This window comes from Trichoderma harzianum (genome assembly GCF_003025095.1).
Source record: "Trichoderma harzianum CBS 226.95 unplaced genomic scaffold M431scaffold_2, whole genome shotgun sequence".
Lineage (NCBI taxonomy): Eukaryota > Fungi > Ascomycota > Sordariomycetes > Hypocreales > Hypocreaceae > Trichoderma > Trichoderma harzianum.
In genome coordinates, this window is record NW_020209250.1 from 737,049 (window position 1) to 751,018 (window position 13,970).

The following is a 13,970-nucleotide window of genomic DNA, read 5'->3' on the forward strand; positions in this document are numbered from 1 at the left end:
AATTTGTGCATCGCATCGCATTTGTTGTCTCTTGCTGCGATTTCCGTCCCTCGCCGTCTTTTTCTCTTCCCCCCCCCCCAACGCAACAGCCTGAATCCCCTCGTTTTGGCGTTCGGGCATCATCACGCAAAATGGCGCTCCGCGAGTTCAAGGCGCCTGTCAACTACGAAACTCAGCAGTGTAAGACTTCAATTCTGGTTCATCTGGTGGAGAGCAAACAAACGCTAAGCTAAATCTTTGTGCAGCGGCGTTCGAATCTTTTCTCAAGGACTTCAAGACATCGCCCGAGCATACCCTCACCACTGCCCTCGGTAACATTACAATTGGCGAAGATGATCTCAGCGACGAGGATGATCTCATGGACGAGGACGACCAGACTCGCCAGCGTCGCCAGGAGGAGCGGGCCAAGAGGAAAACACCCCAGCACAAGTACAACGACATGCTGCAATTGCTCGCAGACCGCAAGATTGACGAGTTCGCCATCGATCTGGATGATCTAGCTACTGTGAGTTGGAGTGGGAAAACGGCCTCTTTGCGAAACGCCCAGGTGCTGACTGCAGTTAGTGGGAGGGGCAAACGGACGAGTCGATGAAGCTTGTGGACTCAATTGAGATGAACACGAAGCACTACGTCGAGATCATGGCCAGGGCAGTAGACAATGTCCTGCCCCAGCCTAGCGAAGAAGTCAAGTACGAAACACTCTTGCTGGCGAGCAAACAATTTGTGGAAAGGAAAAGAAGGAGAAGTAAATGGCTAACTGGACTAATAGCTTCAAAGATGACGTTCTGGACGTGTTGATGGCCCGGCGACAGGCTAGAAATCGCGAGCTCGACGACCTGGCAGAGAGAGATCCCACCACCGCCGAAGACAAGTTCCCAGCTGAGCTAACCCGTCGGTACACCCTCGTCTTCAAGCCCCGAACAGGAACAGAGGAGGGCGCCTCAAAGGCGCTGGCCGTGCGACATGTTCGAGGCGAGCACCTTGGCCACCTCATCACCATCCGAGCCATTGCCACGCGTGTTTCTGACGTCAAGCCGATTGTTCAAGTCAGCGCGTATACATGCGATCGCTGCGGTTGTGAAATCTTCCAGCCTATTTCTGATAAGCAGTATGGACCTCTGACCATGTGCCCTTCGTCCGATTGCAAAAAGAACCAGGCAAAGGGTCAGCTGCACCCCTCATCCAGAGCGTCCAAGTTCTTGCCCTTCCAGGAGGTCAAGGTGCAGGAATTGGCTGAGCAGGTTCCCATCGGCCAGATTCCCCGCTCTCTCACCGTTCACTGCTTTGGCAGTCTTGTCCGCAAAGTCAACCCAGGTGATGTAGTTGACATCTCTGGCATCTTCTTGCCTACACCCTACACCGGCTTTAAGGCGATGAGGGCCGGTCTCTTGACTGACACATATCTCGAGGCCCATCACATTCACCAGCACAAAAAGGCCTACAGCGAAATGATTGTTGATGCACAGCTTGTCCGAAGAATCGACCGATACCGACAGTCCGGCCAAGTCTACGAGCTGCTCGCCAAATCCATTGCCCCGGAAATCTTTGGCCACCTGGATGTCAAGAAGGCTCTTCTGCTTTTGCTCATTGGCGGTGTCAACAAGGAAATGGGTGACGGTATGAAGATTCGTGGTGACATCAATATTTGCCTAATGGGTGATCCTGGTGTTGCCAAATCGCAGATGCTCAAGTACATCTCAAAGGTTGCCCCCCGTGGTGTCTATACCTCGGGTCGTGGAAGCAGTGGTGTCGGTCTTACCGCCGCCGTCATGCGAGACCCGGTCACAGACGAGATGGTTCTGGAGGGTGGTGCGCTTGTGCTGGCTGATAACGGCATCTGCTGTATCGATGAATTCGACAAGATGGACGAGAATGATCGAACTGCAATCCACGAAGTTATGGAACAGCAAACCATCTCCATTTCCAAGGCCGGCATTTCCACGAGTCTCAACGCCCGTACATCCATCCTTGCAGCTGCTAACCCTGTCTACGGCCGATACAACCCCCGCATCTCACCTGTTGAGAACATCAACCTTCCCGCTGCTCTCTTGTCCCGTTTCGACATCCTTTTCCTGCTCCTCGATACCCCCACACGAGACACAGACGAACAGCTTGCCAAGCACGTCACGTTCGTGCACATGAACAGCCGACACCCCGACCTTGGCACCGATAATGTCGTCTTCTCCCCTCATGAGGTGCGATCCTACGTCGCCCAGGCCCGAACATATCGACCAGTCGTGCCCGAGTCGGTCTCCGAGTACATGATCAAGACGTACGTCCGTCTGCGAGACCAGCAACAGCGAGCAGAGAAGAAGGGCAAGCAATTCACACATACCACACCACGTACCTTGCTCGGTGTGGTCCGTCTGGCACAGGCCCTTGCTCGTCTCCGTTTCAGCAACCAAGTCACCCAAGACGATGTTGATGAGGCCCTGCGACTGGTCGAAGCCAGTAAGGAGAGTCTGAACACTGACGCTGGTGGTCCTCGACGCGGCCTTAACGCCAGCAGCAGGATCTACAACCTCGTCAAGGCCTTGGCCGATTCGGGTGCCTGCCGTCCGGATGATGCAGATGATGACGACGAATTAGGCGTGGAGCTCAGTATGAGGAAGGTCAAGGAGCGTGTGATTGCTAAGGGCTTCACAGAGGACCAGTGGCTGAATGCCTTGGAAGAGTACACAACTTTGGACGTAAGTGCTTTAGCCAATTTCATATTTCCTTCTCTTTTATATCATCATATGCTAACATTCTTTTTTCAGGTTTGGCAAACTGCTGGCGGCGGCTCAAGACTAGTCTTTGTCACTGCAGACGATGACAGAGAAGACAGCATGGAAGAGTAGGGGCAGAGCACAGCGTAATCGAATGGGGGATGGATGGCTTGTTCTGTGGGGAAAAGCGAGGAAATTGTTGGACTCTTGTAACCGGTTTGGCGTTTTATTGTTTTGGACACCCTGATAATTTGGAAGGGTGCAAGAGCAAGAAAGATGAAGTGCATTTGGTAGACTTGCGACTAGATCTTGTCAGAAACTAAATGAGAAGAAGAAATCATATAGTACTACTATGTTCGATGAGCTGCATGTCAATGAAATATCAGCATGCGTATGTCTTTTCTCTGTTAGATCATCAACGTTGATCAGCATTTGGTGAGATTGTAAGGGCGGCATAATATATAATACATATTCATACAACGCATGTTTTCCCCCTTTTCTTGTCTCATTCATTCATCAGCCCTCCCTCCCATGTTTGCTTACTTCTTACTTCCCCCTTTTTTATACCTTTACATCCTCATCGTCATAAGTGAAGCCCTCTCCATCTCGCCCACAATGCCATGTCCTCCCAAAGCCCACTTCTCCGCCACGGCCCTCGAATCAAGCACACTGCGCAACATCCCGCTGGCGCCCCAGTACTCCATCAGCACCCTCGCCTCCTCCTTGGAAACGCCCTCGAGGCGGATGACCTCGCTGTTCTTGAGAGCGTCGTAGACCCGGTCGTCGTACTTCTTCTCGTAGGCATTGGGCTTGGGCACCTCGCGCCCCGCCTGGCCGGCCTCCAGCTGCGACAGGACGAGCTCCTGCGACGGGTGATAGTGGGTGTTGTTCTCCGACGTGGCGGCGATGACGGCGCCGCCGTTGGGGAGCTTCGTCTTGCCGGACAGGGCGTCGACAAAGGCGCGCACGAGGAGCAGCTCGTGGGCGTGCACGGCGTTGAACGACGGGTCGCGGTAGGCGCTGACCTTGTTGATGTGGGCGAGGCCGTCGAGGGCGAAGAGCACGGGGGGCTGGCCCGGCTGGGTGAGCTCCGTCCACAGGGCCGACAGCGTGGGCCAGGCGAACTCGCTCTCCTTTGCGCTGAGGGCCAGGTCGGCGAGCGTGGCGCCCTGCTTGAGGCTCGTGAGGCGGGACCAGTCCATCTTGACGGGGGTCTTTTCGAGGACGGCCTTGTTGGCCTTGTAGATGTTTTGGAGCAGCTTCAGGCAGTAGACGGGCTGGGTGAACTGCATGGGCTCTGTGTCAGGGACAGGAGAAAACTCTGTGTTTCCGTTTGTAAGATCTTGACCTAGAGTTACATCAAGTTAGTAAGTGACATGATTTTGGACATCAACAACACCAGAATCAATCGGTTTGTCGAGATATACATACCCTCGGGAATGTGAATCACCACCCACTCGTTCAGCAGCGCATACGACATGGCCTGAAGCAGCGTCAAGCTCTTCCCCGACAACGCACTGCCCGTCAACACACACTTAAAGGCCTCCTTCTTTTCCACCGAAGCCTCCAGCTTGCTCATCAGCTCCACCGTCTCTTTCCGCACCAGCACGTGAGGTTTCCTGAACAAATTCCACGTCTGTGTCGTCTTGAACGCCTCCAACGCCCTCAATTGGTCCACCACCTGGTCCGGCACGGCAAACATCTTGCCGCCGCTCTCCGCCCTGGCCATGGTCGCCGCCTCGAGGCTCTCGATGCCCGTCACGGGCAGGGCGCTGTTGTTGCTGAGCTGGATGCGCTTGCGGAAGGCCTTGCGCTCGCCCGGCCCGGGCTTCTTGACGGGAACAATGTTCTGCTTCTTCTTGTACGTCTTCTTCGTCTTCTTGGGGAGGTCCTTGCGGCTCTTTACCGCAGGGGGGCCGGCGGCGAGGAAGCTGGTGGTGGAAAAGGCTGCGATTATGGGCTGGATCCGAGGCGCCACTGGGATCGCGGGCCTGACGAGGGTCCGCAGCGATAGGGAAGCCATGATGATGAGATTTTTGCGGATATCAAGAGAAAGTGAGGCAAATTGAAGCACCGCTTATGTATATATAATCGTACAATCGTTGGTTGTCGGCCGCATTGAGGCCGAATGGGCAGGCGGCGTTGCTGTTCTTGTGATAATTCCCCCACGTTATTTTTTTTGGAGGTTTGTTTCTACACTTGAGCCAAAAATCTCAAAGTCGCATGTACCTGTGGAGGGGAGACCACCAACGTACCACTCGCTGCAAAAAATGCGCTAGAAGATACAAGCCCGACAAGGTACCCTGTGGTTCTGAAGATCTAGCGGCCTTTGAAGGTTATTGGCGAGCCCCGGAAAATTTGTTGGCCGTTGATCCGATGCATGCAAGCTTTATCGAACAATCAACGGCTCTTATCATATCAGGACCAAAAAAAAAAAAAATTGAGAGTCGCAGAAAGTTGGTTCATGTGAGATTCAACAACCGCCGGTTTCTTGCATTGCGACGACATCACCACCAAATACGCGACGGTTTTCATATATCCTCTCAATCTCACTCAATCACCGATCAGGAACCTCGGCAAAGACAAATCACACAGCAAACACACACACAAACTCCCACAATGGCGCTCCCCATCTCAAAACCGAAGCTGCCCGTCGTCGTCGAAAAGCCCACTCCCTACACCTTCGACCTGGGCCACCTCCTCGCCGAGGACCCCAACCCCGTCACTCTCGACCACTCCAGCCTCGACCAGTCCCTCGCCGAGCTCGCCCGCGACGGCGCCCAGTCGCTCATCAACCAGCTGCTCACCACCTGCCCCCTCAAGTCCACCTCCGACGGCGTGCTCTTGACGCTTCCCCAGCCCGCCACCCGCCTCCCCCGCGAGAAGCCCGTGCCCCAGCCCAAGCCCCCGACCAAGTGGGAGCGCTTCGCCGCCAAGAAGGGCATCAAGGCAAAGACCAGGGAGGCAAGACGTAACCTGGCCTACGACGAGGAGTCGGGCGAGTGGAAGCGCAAGTGGGGTTACAAGGGCCTGAACAAGAAGGGCGAGGACGACTGGCTCGTCGAGGTCGATGCGAAGAAGGAGGCCGAGCGCAAGGAGGGCACCAGTATTCGCGGCGACGGCAGACGAGAGCGCAAGGAAAAGATCCAGCGCAACGAGAGGAAGATGAGGAAGAACCAGCGGGACGCTGCGGGCAAGATGGGCAAGAAGATCTGATGGGGAGACAGCCTCGGCGCATTGCAACAAATCAGTCCAGTCTATACTTGTTTCTCTCGTTCAAGGGTCTTTTTCCATGCACCATGGCATCAAGCATGGCTACGGCGTTCTAGGCGTGGGGGGGTTTTAGGAGAGGGGGGCTTGCTTCAAAGAAAATCAAGATAATGTCGGCTCGGTCAATATCTCTATCTTTTTGGGGGAGGGGGGAAAGGATGATCACTCAATTTTCACATTTTTTTGTATAGATGTTAGATGTTCTTGAGAACCTCAAAGCTAGCATGGGCACAACAATTTTTCTTCTTCTTTCTTCATCTGTCTCTCTCTCCCCTTTCCATATTTCACCGTTCCTCGAAAGGTTTATATGCTGCCAAAAAAAGAAATTTTTATATTCCCACCCCTCAATCAAATAATCCTCCCTACTGCATCGGGCCATCACCCTTCTGTATTCGTACACCTGACGCCTTCTATGGCCAGATTTCCACCTGAAATCAAGCTTCGCGGGGAAGCAGAACGAAAAGCAAAAAATGAAATAGAGGCATCTGGGCAGCCTCCACACGTAATCTCTAGCCACACCATACTGCTTAGCTTCTAACAAAGGAGACAGGGCCGAGCGTCGTCTCGGCCAATTTCGATGTTCCGCGGGTTTTTCGTCCTTGAATAGCTGAAAAGAAAATCTCAATTGCGTCGATGTTGCAACAATCTGCAATTAGGAATAGAGAAAAAACAAGTCTGGGAAACGGTCGTCGCGACATTGATGTAGGAGTAAAGAAAAATGAAGGAAACCAGACCGAAAATGCAACGAAGCAGATGGCGCATAAGAAACAAGGAGAGACAGTGGTTCAGGGAGTCATTCAATCTCTCAAAGATCCCCTATGGCGTTTTCTACTTCTTCTTCCTCTGCTTCTTTCCTCTCCTTTTCAAGAAAAGGGAAAAGATGGGAAGGGGGGTGGAATTCGGTCCATGTCAGACCGGAAATTCTAGTGAATAAGAGATGCGCTAAATTCCGAAACGACGAAACAAAAACAAGTCATAAACGGCGTCATGTCATAAGTCGGCGCCGATGATAACTGCTGGGTATCTTTGCCGAAAAGAGTAAATGTTTGTTTGAAATTTAACCTTGTACATTGTAGACTCGACTCGTTGCTCAGAAGCCGAGAGGTGACAGAGGCTGGATAGGAGACAAGGGGCGTAGTTCACCAGTTCGAGTAACCTGAGAAGCATGCGTGAAGCCAAACATGTCATCAGCATTCTCGTCTTCCTCGCTATCAGCACTCAAGGCCGTTGAGATGGACGACCTATGAGATGAAACGCTGTTGCTGGATTTCGATAGCTGGATCTGCGGCTCGTCTGTATCAATTTCTGGTTGACTGGGCTCCTGTATAATTGGCACGTTGGCGTGTAACGAAACAGGATTGACATCCTCTGTGGCCTCGTTCTGGAGGGGTGCCTGCATATCGGCAAGGCCGCGTGGTGGCGGCTGATCGAACAGTCGGTACTCCTCCTCAATGAATTTGGGTTCATTCTTGCAGCCTCTCCAACAATCTCTCCAATCACAGACAAGAAATTTGAAACAAAAAGCATCAATCTTCATGCAGGGCTGGAAGCAGATGCAGAGGTTCCGGAAATCCATCTTGTTCTTGTCGGAGTGAGCAAGGAGCAAGCTAAGGTGGCATGTGATGGCGAAGAGGAGGTAGTAGTTGAAGGGAGACAGGTTCGAGAGTTCGTCAATAAGAAGTTGCGGGACCTTCTCGGCGCCTTGACATTCACGGGCAATCCGTTCTTGAGCCTCTTTGGGAAAGAGTTCGTCGGGCAGTTCTCGAAGCCAAGCCTTGAGCATTGAACCAACAATGTTGATATCATAGAGGTCGTTTTGCTCAAACAGGTTGACATCATATTCTATACACCCATGTTAGCCACCTCGAGACTCTTGACGGACGGGACAGGGTTAAAAACGTACGCTCGTCAAACTTTCTTTGCCACTTCTTCACTTGAGGCCCGCTTCCAGGCACCCGGTAGAGACCTTCGACCTCGGTTCCCTTATAGTTCAAGTAATCGATGGCCCTCCATGGGAATGCAGGCATCCAGAATTCTGTCTTGTCCCTTGAGTCTTCCAGTCGTTTCGAAATTCGAGTTAATCGCGCCTGTTCTACCAGCGGCAGATTGATGACTTTGAGTACGTAATGATCGTCATCCACCACCGGCTCTTTTTCCGTCGTGCTACCACTTCGCGTGCTCTTTCCAAACAGCCCCTTGCTAATCAGGTCGGCAGCTCTAGTAGATGTAAATCTCAGCCCGCTGAGAAATGTTGATGCGCCAGTCTCTCGTATTGACGATGAATGTCCCTTGTGCTCCTTGTGCTCCTTATGTTCTTTATGCTCCTTCTCTCGCGCGGCATCTTTAGCGGCAGCGGCAGCACCGCCCGCTCGGTCCTCTGGTCGGTTCCGAGGATTCGAATTCATTCCGTCGTCTCTCAGTGCCCGATCGTGGGGCACAGTCGGCGTCTGAACGGTCGCAGGTACAGCTGTAATGGGAGTACTGGTGGAGGCAGTGGTCGAGTTGGTGGTGGTATTCTCAGGGATCGAGGGGTTGTTTGGTGTTGGTAGTGGCACTTGCTGCGCGACAGCAAGCTTGAGGCGGTTGCTCTCCTTGTCGCGAACAGATTTGCTGCGGCCGAGGAGCGCAAACGACTTTGTTTTGTTCTTTTTGATAGAGGGTAGGGGTGGCGTCGCCTCAGCTTCCCCAGAAGACGAAACCGAAAGGTCAGAGCGTGATGGTTGAGAGGGAATGGACCTTTGCTGGCCGTCCTCGGTGGTGATTGGGTCTAAGAAAGCCAAATGGCAGAAGGTTAGCCGCAAAGTTTCTAGCATGGTTTTTTGCTATGTTGGTTTATGATTTGGCTCTTGGCCGGCGAAAGGATAACGTGCGCCCCAAAAAACAATGTGGCGTGCTAGCGCGCACCATAAATGTTGGCAGTGCACTTCCATCTCGTCGTTATACAAGTACTAAACCAAGGGATGCCTCCTCCGTACTGTATTCCTTCGGCATTCCTGCTTTGTAGCCTTACCTTTGTAACCTGACTTGTCGCCCCCATCGCTCCCTCTCGACATTGGCGGGCCTCGCGACTCGGGGTGCTGCTGGGCCTGTGCGGCCTGTGGCTGGATGGGAGTCTTGGGCACCTTGTTAAACTGGAAAAAGCTGGGCTTGGCTGGCTTGTTGCCGTCCATCATGGCTTGGCGCATGTTCTGGGGAGGCAGTCCGGCTGAGTGAGGTTCCAAGGTCGACATCGAGGGCTGCAGCAGGTCCGAATCATCGCGGGCCTGAGCGCGATACTGCTGCAGCTGCCGTTGCTGCAGCTGGCGGGTGGCCTCGTCTGGCGGACCGGTGCTGGTCGCTGGCCGTGGCGGTTGTGGTTGCAAGGTTGGCGACCTCCCTGTCCGAGGCGGCCTGTTTCTGTGGACGGCGAACTTGCTGATGGGAAAGGGTGATGTTCGCTGCGACTTGGGCGACTTGGCTTCGATGGGCGACGCGGCGGCTTGCGACGCACCTTCGGCGGACAGCTGCGGCGGGTCGTGGTCATCGAGAGGGCTGCCGTCCGCCAGAATCAGCGGCTGTGGCGTGGGCTTGCGTCCCATCTTTGCAACCCCGGCTGCAGAGTGTCGAGAGGCTGCGGCGCAACGGCGGCTTTGGTCTGGCGTCTGGCGCAGGAGGATTGCTCTGCAGCCCTCTGTCAGGGGTTTGTCGGGGTGTTGGACACACAGACACGGACGCAGAAACAGACACAGACACAGACACAGACACTGAGGCTTAGGCTGGCGGATAGGAGACAACGGTCAGACTCCAGAGCGCGCAGGGCGCTGCAGCAAGGCACTGGGAGTCAGGAGAGGTGCAAAGGAGGGGATGTTCCGAGGGGACTCTTGTGCCTCAGCTCTGCTTCAAGATGGAGATGGCAAAGGGGCAGGCTGGTGGGGGGGCGAGACGAGACGAACGATGGATTGCTTGTGGCATCGGCTTGGCTAGCCGGAGTCGTGGAGAAGGGAGGGGCGTGCAAGTAACAGAGCAAGTGCGTGCGTGCGTGCAGATGCGGGTGATTTATTTGTAGTTGATATGCTGCAATGTGTGAGGATGAGGGCGAAGTGAGGGCGACGATGAGGCTGGAGCCGTATCCGTACAGTACAGGTACAGAGAGGTTCAGGCTGTACGGTAGGCCTATATCAGAGGAAAGACGATGGATGCGTCCAATGTGTGTGGGTGCGTGCGTGTGTCCGGATCAAGCCATGGACGTCGGTAAAAGCAAGCAGCAAACTACTCGCGGATGATGCTCTTAGGCCCTGGCCTAGACTCTGCAGACTCTCTCTCGTCGTTGCCGCTGGCGACATGCAAGTACCTTACAAGCAGGTAGCGCTACCGCTTAATGCAGCACTTGATGGGTACTGTACATGAAGGGATCGAGGCTGATATTGATCGATATCAAGCACTGATACTGATACTGATATTGATATTGATATTGATGGCCAGCCCGCTGAGTCCATCCGATCCGCGAAAACGGGGTACAATACAATACAATAGAAGGTGTCTCAATGTGGGCATCACGCCAAAGGCCCTCCTGTTTTATTCTTTTCTTCACCTTGTCCACCCTGCAAGGTGGTGCCTCATCCAAATTACTGCGACCGCTAAAAAGCAGATCTAACCCATGCTCTCAACATCCATCCCGTTTGGGGTACCTGGTTATACGTGCTAAAGTACCTTGCCCAGGGTGGACGCCAGAAGTGGAGGGACGAGGGGGAAAGGCACAGGTACAAGTACAAGTCAAGCACGTTCCCAGTGCCCCTGGCGTCAGGTACGCATTGAGCACATGTGGACATGTGGTCTTAATGGATCCTCAGATTCTACTTGTATAGGGCATGAAGCAAGCCACAGAAAAGCACCATTGAATGAATAGTTACGTCTATTTAGTAGGGGCCAACTTTTTTTTTTTCTTTCCATCTTTCTGTGTCTTCCATGTGAGCACACGCGCCATCGTATCTGAAACGCCTCGGTGGCCCCGGCTAGAGAACCGCTCTTTCAGGGGTTCCAAGCCATGTGATTGGGCCTATTGGCGGCAATTCCCCACCTTGGGGTGGCAGGGCAAAGCAGTCAGCATACTTGCAAGTACTGTGTACAAGCGCTCCAGGGCATTTTGATGCACTTGGCATCTCCCTTGCAGGGCCACCAGACATCAACTCAGGAACATCAAATGACAGCTCGGTGCCTCCTTGCAGCTCACTACTGAGGTGGGCAGGCAGACTGCTCGTACAAATACCTACTGCCCAGATAGGAAGCAAGTATGGATCTCAATGAGTGATTTGTTGTATACCAGGTACTATATAGTAGTGTCTGGCAATCTATATCAATGGATCTAATTGATTCAACTAGATTGTCAATACCAGTATCAAGTCTGAATCAAGCTTGTACTCAAGTACAGTACTGTGCCATACCCCTGGATGCAAATCTTCCGCGCTTGCTGTAAGAGATGTGTCTCCTCCGTACTAACCTGAACCCATCAAGCCAAAGGCAAGAGGTAAGAGGTACTTGCAGGTGTTCGTCATCACTCCCGCGCTAAGCATTGTCCGACACACATTCTCCCCAATCCGGCCGGTAGCACGAGCCCAAAAAGAACCATGAGCGACTAGAGATTGCATATTGGATCGACGCATATTCAACTTTGCCCTTTTCCCTGCTAAAATCCATACTAACTCACCTAGTGCCTACTACTAAAATATTAAGAAGGTCCCTGAGACTGTAGTACGGGCCATGATCTTGTACATTGACATTGTACGTGCTAACGTCTGCCAATGCTGCATCACTTTTGCATTCTGCCTGCAGACAATTGTCCATGTGACTGTTTAGCACCTGGGAGAGGCATTCTTATTGGGCCACCATTGACAACCTCCGCATTAGCAGCGTCAATAACGCACTCCATCGAGCCCATCTCGATGCGATTCAATTATCCGGTGCTGCTTGACATATGGCGCACAGCGGACACGTCGCTTTCACAACCAAGACGGTGTCGGGCCGTGAACCTCAAAGCCATGATGCGTCGATACGAACTTGCAGCTGCAACGTCATGCGCAATACGAACCAAGACAGGCACCCTGTGATGCGCCATTGTCTTCCATTCCATTACGAGCAACTCCTGACAGAGCTGTCAGATTCTCATCAAACGCACAGCCACTTCTTCAGCTATTGATAGCTATCGAGCAATCTCGGTAATGTTCGTTACGCGCGACTCCGTTCAGACTCCTCTCTCACAACACTTTTTACTGAGCGCCGGCTCAGAAAAGCTCCCGAGGGGGCCTGTTAGTAGTACGAGCATCTACAAGGTAAGAAGCCAGTTGCGGGCGCCTCCGGAGTTAGTAGATCCATATCCTTGAGGTGAAGACAAAGAAAAAGAAAGCTGAGGAGAAAAGAGACGCATAAACAGCCAAATGAACCCCTATAGTTGTAAAGCATCCCCTTTTTTGTAAGGGGTTGCAAGTCAGTTCATGCTGAAATGCTGATGTGATGCTGTTTCTGGCTCGTGAGACTGATTACATAATCATTTTCAACGTCATCAGCCAGCGCCTCATCGTTGAAGCCACACTTTGATGCTGGAGCTTTGGTACTTGGCAAACCACTTCCCCAACGATCATCATGGCCGAGGCAACTGGAAATTCCGAAGGCCCAAAGCTTGCCACAGATGCTCATGTAAAATATGTCCTGAGCTTGGACACCAAGACCGATGAGCTGGACTACTGGATGACTGAGCATCTACGGCTAAACGGTGCATATTGGGGCCTGTCTGCGCTCCATTTCCTAAGTCGCCCTGAGGCTCTGCCGCGCAAGGACACCATCGACTTTGTTCTCTCCTGCCAGCACGAAAATGGTGGCTTTGGAGCTGCTCCTGGACATGATGCCCACCTGCTCTCCACGGTAAGTGCCGTGCAGATTCTCGCCATGGTTGATGGCTTCGATGAGCTGGAAGCACGAGGGAAGGGAAAGGCTGTTGTTGGCAAGTGTAGGTGCTGACGAATATCTCTGCCTAAATGGAACATCACTGGTATCCTAACACACATCACAGTCTTAGCGGACCTTCAAAATCCTGAGAGTGGAAGCTTCTTTGGCGATGAGTGGGGTGAAGAGGACACAAGATTTCTATACGCCGCCCTCAACGCTCTATCGCTACTAGGCCTTTTGTCTCTTGTAGACGTTGATAAAGCCGTTGCTCACGTAGTCTCTTGCACAAACTTTGACGGCGGCTATGGGGCCAAGCCAGGAGCAGAGTCTCATGCTGCCCAGGTCTTTACCTGCGTCGCTGCCCTCGCCATCGCTGGACGCCTTGACCTTGTAGAGCACGAGAAGCTCGGCCGGTGGCTGAGCGAGAGACAGCTTCCAGGAGGCGGGCTCAACGGCCGGCCCGAGAAGCAGGAGGACGTTTGCTACAGTTGGTGGGTGTTGAGCAGCCTTGCCATCATCGACCGTGTCCACTGGATCGAGAAGCAGGCACTGATCAACTTCATCTTGAACTGTCAAGATCCCGATAACGGCGGGTTTTCCGACAGGCCCGGTAACATGGTGGACGTTTGGCACACGTGCTTCGGTGCCGCAGGGCTGAGCTTACTTGGGTACCCTGGCATGGAACCTGTGGATCCGAGATATTGCATGCCCAAGAAGATTGTGGCGAGAGTCTTAGGGGAATGAAGTCGACAACAGATACTGCATTTAGTATGCATACAATGTTTGTCTTATACCTTGTCGTCACCAGTGGCCCTCTCGAATCACCCTCCCGTTACGAGTCGCTTGTTAATGGCATTGCACAATGGCCAGTGAGATGCTGTGTCGGAAGAGAGAAGAGTATTAGGGGTTTAGAGGCATCTCACACTGCCTTTGCCTTAGAATATCCAGCAGGCAAGCCAACGTAAGGTAGCCTTACCTTCCAGTCATGCCAGACTTGGTCCGTAGGACGAGACTTGGGGCTTTAGGATTACCCTAGAAGTGATACAGACCAGGCCTTCAATAGCGAAACAAAAG

General features: G+C 53.0%; 5 protein-coding genes across 5 annotated transcripts; 3 read left to right on the plus strand and 2 right to left on the minus strand.

Moving 5' to 3' along the window:
* Positions 1–131: 131 nt before the first annotated feature.
* M431DRAFT_490345 (hypothetical protein) lies at positions 132–2,840 on the plus strand (the record flags this gene model as incomplete). The annotated part of the gene is made up of 5 exons (XM_024916791.1): positions 132–180; positions 246–505; positions 565–689; positions 770–2,690; positions 2,760–2,840. The coding sequence occupies 5 exons, from the start codon at positions 132–134 to the stop codon at positions 2,838–2,840; spliced, it is 2,436 nt and encodes an 811-aa protein (XP_024778402.1).
* A 437-nt stretch (positions 2,841–3,277) lies between these two features.
* Positions 3,278–4,731, minus strand: M431DRAFT_490346 (hypothetical protein; the record flags this gene model as incomplete). The annotated part of the gene is made up of 2 exons (XM_024916792.1): positions 3,278–4,056; positions 4,140–4,731. The coding sequence occupies 2 exons, from the start codon at positions 4,729–4,731 to the stop codon at positions 3,278–3,280; spliced, it is 1,371 nt and encodes a 456-aa protein (XP_024778403.1).
* A 596-nt stretch (positions 4,732–5,327) lies between these two features.
* On the plus strand, positions 5,328–5,924 carry M431DRAFT_490347 (hypothetical protein; the record flags this gene model as incomplete). Its single annotated transcript, XM_024916793.1, has 1 exon — positions 5,328–5,924. One exon carries the CDS (start codon positions 5,328–5,330, stop codon positions 5,922–5,924), a length of 597 nt encoding a protein of 198 aa, XP_024778404.1.
* A 1,066-nt stretch (positions 5,925–6,990) lies between these two features.
* M431DRAFT_284600 (hypothetical protein) lies at positions 6,991–9,945 on the minus strand. Its single transcript, XM_024914044.1, has 3 exons — positions 8,989–9,945; positions 7,882–8,745; positions 6,991–7,820 (listed from the first exon to the last, which is right to left on the minus strand). Exons 1-3 carry the CDS (start codon positions 9,554–9,556, stop codon positions 7,069–7,071), a joined length of 2,184 nt encoding a protein of 727 aa, XP_024778405.1. The 5' UTR covers positions 9,557–9,945; the 3' UTR covers positions 6,991–7,068.
* A 2,648-nt stretch (positions 9,946–12,593) lies between these two features.
* M431DRAFT_74205 (hypothetical protein) lies at positions 12,594–13,640 on the plus strand (the record flags this gene model as incomplete). The annotated part of the gene is made up of 2 exons (XM_024922207.1): positions 12,594–12,957; positions 13,021–13,640. 2 exons carry the CDS (start codon positions 12,594–12,596, stop codon positions 13,638–13,640), a joined length of 984 nt encoding a protein of 327 aa, XP_024778406.1.
* Between the last annotated feature and the right edge of the window lie 330 nt (positions 13,641–13,970).